At 32.4% G+C, this 13,588-nt stretch overlaps 1 protein-coding gene across 2 annotated transcripts in view; it reads right to left on the minus strand.

The window, feature by feature from the left end:
- fstl5 (follistatin-like 5) overlaps window positions 1-13,588 on the minus strand; it is a 282,078-nt gene that overhangs the window by 73,450 nt on the left and 195,040 nt on the right. For both annotated transcript variants that reach the window (XM_088911811.1, XM_088911820.1), the window contains exon 7: window positions 6,825-6,991. In XM_088911811.1, the coding sequence (XP_088767937.1) occupies window positions 6,825-6,991 (167 nt within the window). The remainder of the gene's footprint in view (window positions 1-6,824; window positions 6,992-13,588) is intronic.

Below are 13,588 nucleotides of genomic sequence, written 5' to 3' on the forward strand. Positions count from 1 at the left end.
AAATAAAGAAAGCATCATTGCATCACATAGAAATTGGTGGCGAATAAAATGGATTGTGAATTGTGAATTACAGAGAAGAATTAGTAAAAATTTAGGAAAAATAAAATGGATGTTTAGGAGACAATAATACATAATGCACTAACTATTTTAGATGCCATATCAAGACAATATACAATATATACTCACACTTACGCACATACAGTACATACTGTACACTGTGCAGTATGTGTGTGATTGCAATTACAGATTGGATTTATTCACTTTTTAAGCAATACTGTAATGTCTGTTAAATCAAATTAGAAACTTAATAGATATGCATGCTATGCACACATTATAATTGAGTATGTGTATGTATTTATTGTATTCTTTTCACCAAATGTAATTAGGCTTTATAGGATTTTGGATGAAGTAAGTGGACAAGTGCTCACTATTATAGCATAAATTACTACAAAGAAAAGCAGACTGAAAATCACTGCCACATTCCATAGATGAGCTGGAAATGTCTGAGCTGAAAACATCACTCTGACAGCTTACTACTGAGAAACAAGTATAAATGCCTATGCAGTACTAATGTCAAACTTAAGGTAGTGAGATGACCAAATAAACAGAACGGAAAGCTAAAAGAAAAACGTTTTTCTTTGCTGTGCAAAAAAGTGAGTACAGAGGAGTTTAAATCTAAGTTTGCCATATTCCAATAAACTACAGCTTCATTTCAATGAAAAAATGCTGAATCAGCTTGTGAAACATGCTGTAAAACAAACAAACTGTGTAAAGCCATAAAGCTAATGAATTAGTTTTTTTTTAGTAATTAGGTAAAGCATACTGTATATATCAAGTTCGAGTGTATTAATTCAGTGACTATTGATCAGGTAGCTCTTGGAAATTATTTTTTTTCAATGGTAAGCTATTCAGATTAGTGAGTGAATTAAATGTTTTAGAACCTTTAATTTTAAAAGTATTTATTGTTTCATGATTACTTGAAAACTCCCTGGCAGTGCAAAGGTGGAAATGTATACAAATACTCAACTTGCTAGGAAACTTAAGAAAAGTCAGAAAGGAGACCCAGCATTGCAAATGAATTTGATAGTATGTTTTTGCCCATGGCCTTGTGCACTGGAGGACACTGTGTCACCCCTTAAATGTAAGATGAATGAAAATAAAATGAAACTCAGCAGGCAGAACAAGTAGGACTTGAGGCCACCTTCCTCCTACAGTATATAAGACCTGCTGTGAGCTGGAGATGGAGGTGGAAAACCAAACAAAAATGAAAGAAGGCTGTGGAATATTTGTTGGGAATCTGACAGTAGTATTTTTTTTAGGAAATTCAACTCGGCTTTCAAAAAGCATGCATAGCTACCACAATGACTGTCTGATGACAAAATTTTATGTACCTATTTAGTAAAAAGCCCTGAAGGAAAGATTAACTAGGCTACTTCATTAGCTTTATGGACTAAAATGTACATGGTGTTAATAGATATCAACTTACAGACCTACCTCTGGAGCAATTTGAGAAATCAGCAGTGGTATCTGTTGGAAAACACTGTAGTTGGAATGGTATAATATACTAAACAGAAATTAGGATAATGTAAGGGTAAGAAAAGTTTAATTGTCAGTAAGGAAGAGTTAAGATTAGGATGGTAGTGTGCGGGCAGGAAACACAGATAAATTAATTAAAAACTACGAGACAGACTTTAAAATGCTCTGGTAAAACTGCACACTCTAACTACTCTGCCAGTTGATGTGTTTTACACAATAGACTACTACAGACTACAGGAAAATAAAATATGCCAAGATTCAATGAAGCATCCAAAAAATACCACGTTTATTTGAACTATACTCCAGCAAAATACTGTATCTTGTGAGAATGTAATTCAAATAAAGCAAAATCAATCTTAATCTCCATAGACTGGTAAATTAGTGCTTCATCTAATATTTCCAATATTAATAACACAATAAGCAATGCTTTAACAAGAAAGCAACAAGAAACAAGAAAGCAATAAAGTATATCTAGACAAACAAGTACTCCACTGGGAATAAACACATAAAATTTTTCCCTAGGTTTTTAAATATACATTTTGACATTTTCGTCAGGAATATTATATGCTAAATCCCTTCTCTAATCTCCAGTCAGATATTAAATTCTGACTTAATGATTTCAGACTTACAATGCAGGCAAAATTAGAAAAGGTACAATTTACTGTCTAAAAGAGAGGGATTTTAGACAGAAATTAGGATAATGTAAGGGTAAGAAAAGTTTAATTGTCAGTAAGGAAGAGTTAAGATTAGGATGGTAGTGTGCGGGCAGGAAACACAGATAAATTAATTAAAAACTACGAGACAGACTTTAAAATGCTCTGGTAAAACTGCACACTCTAACTACTCTGCCAGTTGATGTGTTTTACACAATAGACTACTACAGACTACAGGAAAATAAAATATGCCAAGATTCAATGAAGCATCCAAAAAATACCACGTTTATTTGAACTATACTCCAGCAAAATACTGTATCTTGTGAGAATGTAATTCAAATAAAGCAAAATCAATCTTAATCTCCATAGACTGGTAAATTAGTGCTTCATCTAATATTTCCAATATTAATAACACAATAAGCAATGCTTTAACAAGAAAGCAATAAAGTATATCTAGACAAACAAGTACTCCACTGGGAATAAACACATAAAATTTTTCCCTAGGTTTTTAAATATACATTTTGACATTTTCGTCAGGAATATTATATGCTAAATCCCTTCTCTAATCTCCAGTCAGATATTAAATTCTGACTTAATGATTTCAGACTTACAATGCAGGCAAAATTAGAAAAGGTACAATTTACTGTCTAAAAGAGAGGGATTGGAGACTAGCAATGGTCTGTTTTCAAGACATGAAATATGTCTACATATGTAATCTGGATAAAATAATATGGGAGAATGATGCATTTAAAAAATAAAGCTAGATATTTCTATGTGTAAACTTAATTGTTCACAACTGGTATGTCTTAACCAATGAAATTCTTAATGGGGCATATATTCAGATATGTTTTGAAATAATAATATAATTTTAAGCTCTGGATGGTACAGAGAAACTACATTTCTGTTGAAGAAGAATTTTTCCTCTAACAATTTTATGCAAAGTGCCCAATATTTAGGAATCTGTAAACATACAGTATGTGTTCTGATTTATTTTAATGAAAAATTGAAAAAAATAAGAATGTGCAATGTGGAAACATTCTCTTACAGATCTTTTAATATCACCAAATCCCAGTGGGAAACACAATCATATTATAATAATTCTACAGTAAGTAAACATTTAAATAAATGTCATAAAAACATTAGGCTGGATACATATTTAATAACATTTAGATTTAATTACTTTTGTATAAAACAGAATACAATGTAATAAAACTGTTCTTTTTTATATTTATTACAATGGAATTAAATAGGGTAGCATAGTGGAGTGGTGGATAGCATTGCTGTCTCTCAGCAGAGTTACAAATAATAGGTTTATTCCATGCTGAAAAGAAAAGAAAGAAAACACAAAGTTTCGGCGGTGGAGCCTCCTTCAGGTGTCACCCGAAGAAAGCTCCACGGCCGAAACGTTGTGTTTTCTTTCTGTTCTTTTCAGCATGGAATAAACCTATTATTTGTTCCTTTGCAGCCTACGCATGCTAACACAGCTACCCACCTGAACTATCTCAGCAGAGTTGCAGAGTGGGTTCAATTCTGGACCTCCGTGTTCGCCATGTTTATAAAACTCTTAACACAGTGCTAAGTTGTGTTAAATAATATAACATGTTTTATTTCTAATGAGGAAATGGGATATAAAATGTACAACTTACATATAAATCATACAGAATGCTTGTTAAAGATTTACCAAAAATAGTTAAATATTGTGTTTTGTTTCTGCAATATTAGGAACATGTTATTCTTCCACAAAAAAGTGTGATGCAAATATTTAATAATTATGGCTGAATGTGTCAATTACTGTAGTAAGATATACGATACTGGAATAATACTGTAGTAAGATATGACATTTCTATCCCAATCTACCAAATTCTATTGATTTTACATGTAAAATGTTTATTTTAAAGTAAATTTGCCACATACTAGTATATGCGCAAATCACAGAGTAAATCATTACTTAATACATGTACAGTATAAATTAATTTGTATGATGACGGTTTTATAGAATGACTTTCATATGGAGGCCATATTTGTTACCAAAAATGAAAACATGCTCTATACAGTAAATGTCACACTTGGTTGTTCTGTTCTCAGGAGATAACATGGTTGTCCTGGACACAACATTCTTTTGAAATGTAAATTACCTCATTAATAATAAAATAATGGCAGTCGGATAATAAGGAAATCCAAATCAGTCATATGTAACAGTGAAATGTTAAATCTGATCTCCTGACTAGATTCCATGTTGGTTATGCACAATATGGTCTACCTTAAGTTTCTCCCTTAATTCAACTGATAAAGCAGTTTTTCATTTTTTCACTTGATCTGCTGAGTAGTCAAACATGTGTCATCCAGGTGGATGTTGCACTTCAAAAAAGGATGAAATGGTCTACTTCTATATAACAAATTGGGATCCTTTGCAATAAAAAGCTATTTTTTGCTATAGTAACAAAAGAAAGGTAGTATTACAATGTGTAAGATTCAATCACAGTATTAACAAGACATAACCCAAATATTCACAGCATGCCTGGAAAGTTAATTTAATCTCCTTTAAAAAGGCAATGCCATCACATTAGAGCAATCACAATTCTTGTTATATTTTATCCAAAGAAAAGAGAAAGCATTTTGGATATACTGTACTGTACTGTGAAGAACTCCTGCTGAGAATGGATTACACAAACAGCAATGTCATGGAAGACAATCTTTATAAGCAATCTTTGAAGAAGAGAAGAAGTGAAAAGCAGCATTTGAGAGACCTACTGTAGAACACTTGTGAATATAACATTTTGATAACTTACACAAATAGGTGAAGTAATGCTAAGTATACACCTAGCAATTCTTATATTCACACTCAGTCTCCAGTAGCTAGACTATTGAGTACTGTATGTGGATTTCCATTTCCAAGTCAGCAAATATAATACTTCAAAGTAAGTTGCACAAAGACAAAAATATTAAATGCCAACCTTTGGACATAAGATTAACGAAAGATAAACAACTGAAATGACACATACTGTATAAAAAATAAAGTTTTTAATACACTCTGATTTAAATAGGCGATGCAACCTTAAAATACCTTCAACAGGGTAAATACAAAGGTTGCTGCCATGAAGTAAATTATGAGCAGGGACAACATACATATGTATACAGTATATATATATCATTGATTCAATAAATCTCTCATTCATATCTAAAATATGTGACTTACAACTAGTCTATCTTTATCTGTATTGCTATTATTATTCATTAGAAATGTTTTTCTTACTTATATTTCACTTGTATACAACCATTTTTTAAGAACAAATTGCAATAATATAAGAAGAAAGTGCCAGAGTTCACATCTCCACTCTCTGCATATACAGTGCTTTATTTTGAATACACAGTGCATTTATATATTATAAATATAGCATCATCATCCATCATATTCAGATTTCTTTTGCACACTAAATGCATGCAGTACATTAATGGCCTTTCATAAATACAGTAATAATGTATTGTTCAGAAATAAATCTTTAATAATTTTTAATTTGTGCCAGGCTGTATTCTCACTAAAGTAACCTGCTTTAAATATTAATGGCTGTATGCTACCTTTCGTCACCTGCAAACTTATCTGATGCACTTTGTTTCAGAACTCTCATGTGAGTATCTACCTATGGGGTAGTCATTAGTTTAAATACACTAAGTTCATGAATATAATGTGCTTCTGTCTGGCCGAGTAACTAAACACACTTTATAGATAGAAATGCAGACGTCAATGAAAAAACCCCAATAAAAATTACACAAAGACTGGATGCTGAGTTTTGCTGGATGTCTTTAAGTAAATGGTTAGGTATGTACACTATCCATTTGATAATAACGTAGACTTGTCAGCTCAATTTTAAAATAAAGGAAAGAAATTAAGACTACCCCATACTCCCCAGTGTCAGCTTAGTTTAATGATTAATAAAATAATTATTTTATTATAGTACAAGAAGTGAGACCTCTCCCCAAAATGAATACTGGAATTAGACTTTAGGTTAAAAAAAAGTCTCAACATGTAAAATATTACAGCATCATTTAAAGAATTTGCAATTGAAGTAATGCAGAATTAACCTTTCTTAAATTACTCTTCATAGGGAATGTGAACAGGTTGATGTATCAGGCACAGTAGCCTGCGCAGGTTAATTTCACCTTCACAGAAATTAAAGGCAAGGACATAGCCATGAGGTGGCAGCTAGTTGGTAGGGCTGGTTAATTCATTCCATGTTATGCAGTTACAGACAATCCCCAACAAAGTAATTGTGAAATTGTGATAAACAGAGAGAATGCAGTGATTTGACTGGCTTTAACCTGAGTTAAAAATCCCCTACTGAATATAATAAAACAAGGGGAAGGGACAATGAGCATCGAGAGGTGTACAGATGCTCTCTCAAGATGGTAGTGCTAATAAAAAATACATTTTAAAGTAATTTCAATTAAAATAAACAATTTAATTTTTCTGCTTATACTCTAGCTCCACTGGTTATATGGCCATAAACCTGAAAACACAAATCACATGCAATTTATGACTTATTTGAATCTGAACCCAAAATCCCATTCTTTCCCCTTTCTGCAATTTTCTGCAGCAAAATTCATTATAATTTTTTTAAGGTTTGTCTAGATACTTACATTGATGTCTTCCAAATCCAGATTGTTCAGCTCTACATTGTTACGCTTCCAAACAATGGGTGGTCTTTGTGTTCCCTGAATGGCACATGCCAGGACTGCACTTTGACCTACGGTTGCTGTAGTGATGCTCACTTTCTGGTCTTCAGGTATACTCAGCTGAAGGACCTCTGTAAACAGTTAGAAATTTTTTAATTGTTTTGTGCTGTATGGTGAATTTAGTCATTCTTATTCAAGACAAGACCTGGTAATATAATTAAAAACATGAAAACGTAAAAAGACATTAGCAGATTTTTACACTCAGTGGGATAACTATATTTAGAATAACACAAATAATAAGATTTTATAAAAAAGGAGATTCAAAAACATAAATATGACATTTTTAAAAACTTGACAATTGCACCCTAACCTTATAATTATTTATTTTATAGACCTTATTCTTGTATCATTTCTGTAATTCCTTGTTGTGTATTTTTTTCTATTAATGTTTTATAAGGGTTACTCATTTTGTTAGAACCAACTTCCTACTGAAAGACTACATCAAAGAACTCAAAAGTGAATCTCACACAATTACAAGATTAACCTTATGATATAAACATATGTGTATAATGATCTTCTGACTTACATAATTCAAAGGTTTAGGAGAGACATAACAATGAATATAGTCCTGCAATGACTGCCAAAACAAAATCCTCATGGCTACTGTGCTTGCTAAGTTATCAGAGAACAATTTATTTCTTACATGTATTTTACCATTGCTGAAAATAGTTTGTGCAGTAACATTCATAAGGTATAATGTATAATTAAAATACATGCACCACCATTAAAATGTTAATTAAAAAGAAATAGCTTAACAGTCATCTAATATTCAACTGGTGTTATTATTAAATGATAATAAGTTTGGTAAATTGCATTCTGAGCTAGTTAAATTCTATAATCTTAGCTGAAAGACAACTCCCAAATTAGGAATAAAGTCTTCATTCCAATCTGTTTTCTCTGTAATTCCAGTTCCTCATTCCTGCTTCATACCTTTTCCATGGTCTATTTGTTACAGTCAATATGGTTGCAGGCTTACCCTTTCCAAAAAAAACATAGCTGTACTAAAGTTATGTTATTTTACACAGGGACTTGTATAAAATGTTTATAATTTTTAGTCATCTTACACATCGAGATGAATCCAAACATCAGGCCCCTGGCCCTTTCCAGCTTGCTGAAATGTATGTGTGTGCCATAACTAACTGAGAATAACATATTTCTCATTTTCAGTAAAACATTACTTCTACATAATTGTGCAGCTTAAATTTATTGGAACACTAAGTTAGGCCAAGTGACTTGCTGATAGTCATAAAGATTCAGTGCTTTCAGTTATGGAACAATCCACAGACTTTTGGACATAAAGCCTATGAACATTTTTTATAGATACCCCAGTAATGGAACTAGTAGGATAGTCTTGATGCAACCAATGAATGTATCAATATTTTAATATCATTGAAGAAATGTTACACAAATGGAAAAAAGTGATATTACACATGAACTGTGTAATTCATTCACATTCATTTACATGAATAATAAAAAATTGCAATGAAAAGTAAAACTTTTGTTTATAACTTGAGCACAGTCAACATCAACACTGAAGTCACCAACTTTGTGAGGCATTTTGTTACAGTTCAGCTTATCAAATTCCTGTTGCACACATACTGTATCTTAATATCAGACAGGCACTTGGAAAGTGCAGAAAATGAAGTGGTGATACCAGATTTTATCTAGAAGTAAATCTGAGATCCAAGGTCTCTGTGTTTTGAATTGCATTTACAACATTGAAAAGTGAAACCAAGATAAACATGCTTGCCATACAGTTTATAGTGATAAAATCACTACTTGATTTCGCATCCAAAATGGTGATGAAAGAATACCAGATCAGTATGAAAAATTAATGTACCACTAGAAATGTTTATATGACCCTTAAACAATTATCCCTCCCCTCTCTTCATGTAATGGAGAATTCAAGATTATTTGTTCTGAATTCGCCAGTACTGTCAGTTTTATCAAGCACACCGATCTATCATTCAATAGATTCAGTATTCAATTTTTAAACTGAATATATAATGCAGGACAACATGACCACCTCTGACATTTGTGCTCTGTGTTGTACTGTATGCATTTGCTTTGTTGGTTCAACTGTGATATGACTTACTATGACTTACTCTTTAAATATCTCACATGTGTCTCATAAAGAGTAAACAGGAAAATGAGCAAGTCATACCAGGGAGATAAACCGTACCATAAAGACATTGCCTAACAGGTATTTCTTCTACTGTGAATACTAGAGAATTGATAAAGAGTTTAGTGCTGTTTTTTTTTTCAATTTACATCCCTGGCATGATTTTATTGAATTTTTACTGAATATCTGGGTGTATGCTCAAATACAGTCATATCCTCTATCAGATCCAGGTGACATGTTGAATGAACAACCCATAGGTTTATATATTTTAGATGGGTAGTACTTCACAGTTACTGTACAACCCTGAAATATGTTGATGGTATAATAGACATAATTTGTACATTTTTAGTAAAATACAAAAGTAAATGCCAGATTAGACAGTACAGTATGTTAACAAAGATCAATAGATACAAAGTACGTTATCTGTATGGTACTCTTGTATGAATCATATTTAACTTTAAATATAATGACACAACGTCCCAGGTCAACTGTCTCTGAGAAAAAAAAAACATCTTTTGGCTCAGTTCAGATGAATCTAGAAATGGCCAGTGGCAATGCATGATACGGTATGATAATAGTTTGGCACCTTGGCTCACATTACACATACTGTATCACTACCAGTCACTAGAACTGCATGAATGTCCTTAGCTGATATTTCCAATAGCACCACATGCCACTTCATGCTTTAAGAAGCTTTAAGGGTTTGGCATGACTCCCCAAGAGGAATATCACCAGAATGTTTTTAAACCTAGAGGTGAAGCTGATATTATACTCTGATCTTTTAATGTTCAAAATGTATACTTGTCCATCTACCTGAGCAAAATGAATTCATATACATTTGTATGGTTTGCTGTATTTGTTATTAATGGATAAATATTTCCCAGGTTTTTTCTGCATTTCATATTAAAACATTGTAAATGGATAATTAGCAGCAGAATTAATTGACTATTATTAGAATACTACTCACGCAATTATATTTGTATAAAACATGGTTCCCAGGTGTCTTGTTATGATTACAAATGATTAATTTTAGGGTGTCTGTACACATGGCAGAAACAGTGGTGCTGTGTCAGAAGTGGGAAAATAGTGTCAGAGTTTATTTCCTTCACAATAATCCATGTCACTCGTGATTTATCTTGAAGTTCGAAATGAATGAAAACAACAAAATGAAACCTCCCAATTCATGTGTGTGAAAATTCATTTGTATACCGTACATAACTTCAACTTTTAAATTGTACTTCAACCTCTTGCACAGTCTAACTGTGATTGCAAGCGGACTCTTTGATATTAAGGTTTGAGTACAAAGAGGATTTTGTTCTAAAAGGCATTAATAATTGGACTAGGCCATCATGTTTGTAGAAATCGCAGAATGAGTAAATAAATATCATATTTACGTGTCCTAAAACATATAAATTATTTTTTTAATTAATAAAAGGTACCCCTGTGCATCTGGGGTACATAAATAAATGAAAATCTTCACTCAACAAATGAAATTAAAATCTTCACTCAACAATTTCCAACAAATGGATACGTTCAGATTAGAATTTACTACAATATGTGAATTCACCTTGGCAATAGATATTTATAAAACAGAAAAATTTACACTAATGTAATGAATACATGACTAAGCTTTTGCTACAGCAAAAACAATACAAATACTTCAATGTTGACCCTATGAGTGGAAATCCAAATAATCTAATATGCAAAAAAATTCATTTGTATTGCTTAAATATTACTTGTTTATATGCAATACTAAAATGCAACTATTAATATCTATTTTTTGGATTGTGTAATTCTATTATTTTTGATTTAGAAAAGAACAAACTTAAAAAATGTAATTTCATATTTCAGCATAGAAACATTAATAATCATTTTTACAACAACTGTCCTTCTTTAATTAAATTATGAGACATACGTGCTTTTAATTTTTATTCTGAGCAATGCCCATTGATCTTCACTTTAGAGTAAAAAGGAAATTTTAACTCAATTTATACTACTCCTGGAGGCATGAAATACTGAGCTTAATGAAAGTCTGTATTTGAACAGTAGTGTTAACCCAGCATTAGAAACCTGAAACATACATTGAAATGCACTGTTTTGTAAAATAAAGCTTGTAATTAGTGTTCATTGAGGGCATCGAGGACTCTAACCCTGATCCTGGACAGCCCCAGTTAGTTATTAGGCACTCTACACCTTAACAAAGATTAGAAACTCTTGGAAGTTATCGTTCAACTGGGCAAGTAATTTGTTCAATTAAGGGAACTCTGGTCCTCTATGTTTGAAGAGTATTGTGCTTTCCAAATGATTTTAAAATAAGATAGTTAATAACAAATCCCCTGTTAACAAATTGATCCATGTCTACTGATTTCCATATCCAGGGTTGGAGATCCCTGATCTATAGTACATCTTCACTACTTCAGGCGTTTGCTTCATACTTGATTTTCTCTTGAGCTCTCATCTTGGAAGGGAAAGTTTTCTTTCTTTAAAATTTTGAAAATTTCTATCTGGAAACAATATTTTTCAAAGAGTGCCTGCAACATTTAATAACTCAGAAAACTGCAATCCATTGTATGCTGGAGACTTAGAGTGGTTTTTTTTGCCACCCACCAACGGCAGATCTGTTGCCAGAACAGACCTGGACAGGAGATGACCTAATAAATGATTGGTTGGTCCTGTGGGACCAACTTGCTATATAAGGTCAATGGTCAAACCTGTCTGTCTCCCTGTTCTCTTCATGTACTCACATCCTTGTGAGATAAAAGGGTTTTCACCCATGTATGTGGGAATCCAACTGCATGTAGATCCAAAGCATCAACATTTCAGCCTACTTTTTAGGGGCTGAAACAGTGCAAGTATTTCTGACCACTGAAGAGACTGGACTAAATTTAAGGACAATTCTAAGATTTTCTTTTTAGCACCCAGCTAGCTAGCATTAGTTGTTTTAGAGAGAAATTGTTCTCAAAATTAAGTATTAATTTAGAGAACAGACTGTCCCGTAAAGGGTGTCTTGTTGTTGGGAAACCAGCTTTATGTCCCTAAGCTGCTGTGATGAGTGAGAGTGAACCTTAACAGACCTGTGCTCAGAGACTGAAAGCTATTGTAAAAAAAAAAATAAATAATTGTACATTTGTTAACAGCTGTAAATAAATATTTGATCATCTTATGCTTTTTTATTACTCTGCTACCTGACTGGGGCAGAAGCAGATAATCCACATGTGTATGTGTTTTACCTTTCTGATGACAGGTAGTGAGTTATCTGATATAGTATATCACTATTATTAACTTTTATACACCATGCTGACCCTATCTTATAGCATTATGCTATGTTAGACAATACTTACATACTTACAAAATAACATTTTTCCTCTACAGTCTTACATCCTAATGCAATATAAGAATTTTATACACATTCACACTCATCAAAACACTATTTTATGTAATGATAAGAGGTTTGAACTTATGATTTTATCCAAAGCAGTATTAAAATTTTTAAATGTTTTTTACATTGTCTAGTTTTAATAAACTGAAGAAAAATTGGTCTCATCTCATTAGTTGAAAATGCTTGGATCTCTTTTAAATTTATTTTAGCAATGTTGTCAACAAGCATGCACTAATTACAAGATTAAGACTCCAAAACGGCAGCAGCTCTTGGTTTAGCCTTATGCTGTCAACTTTAATTAAGGAACAGAATCTAACCCGGTGAACTGCTAGAGGCTTTTAAAATCCCACTGACTTTACTTTGACTGGCTTTACTTCAGACAAATTAGAAGTACTTGCACACAAGCCATAAGATGTTCTAAAATGAGACATTTCAACCATCAATTCAGTAAATTATCTTTAAAAATCCTAAGATTTTTAGTAGTCAGTTAAATTTATTGTGAAAAATATTATAACCCTATAATTTTCCATTTTCTATTACTTACAAAAAAGGTTGTGACAGGCAAAAAACAATTCTTAACAATATAATTGACTGAGTCAGTTGAGTTCTATTTAGTCATGCTGCAGAGACCCTGCTCTTTTATTATACAGGCAGTTACTAAATTGCTTGGTCACCATGATATTGAACCATATCTCTTATCTGTTTATAAGCATGCAGACTTCATAGTTTTTAAAGATATTATAATGGTTCTTGTAAAAAATCACACTTATATAATGCAGTCTTTTAGATTAATCTAAAATATATTTATTTAGACTTTTGATACTGTAGATCGATCAATCCATCCTGTAACATTGTGTTGTAATGTTTGTGATATAAAATTTCCTAAATGGTTTCTGAATTACTTTTTAAGCTGTCTATAGTTTGAAAAACTTTAAATATCTTTAATTTTTCAATGTCAATGTTTGTCAATGGTTGTGTGATGCGTTTAGTGTGTTGGCGAATTGTCTGTCTACTTGTCACCTCTCGCTTTCAGCCTCACCACTGGCTAGCAATGCTGCTCGCAGAACCATGAAAAGAGAGCAGAGTGCGTAAGTCCCTCCTGCCAGTACATAGCCTCTCCACATCAAGCCCTATGCAGTGCCTCCTCGTGGCAGCAGATGGTAACTG

Source organism: Atractosteus spatula, chromosome 1 (genome assembly GCF_055471065.1).
Source record: "Atractosteus spatula isolate fAtrSpa1 chromosome 1, fAtrSpa1.hap1, whole genome shotgun sequence".
NCBI classification, from domain to species: domain Eukaryota; kingdom Metazoa; phylum Chordata; class Actinopteri; order Semionotiformes; family Lepisosteidae; genus Atractosteus; species Atractosteus spatula.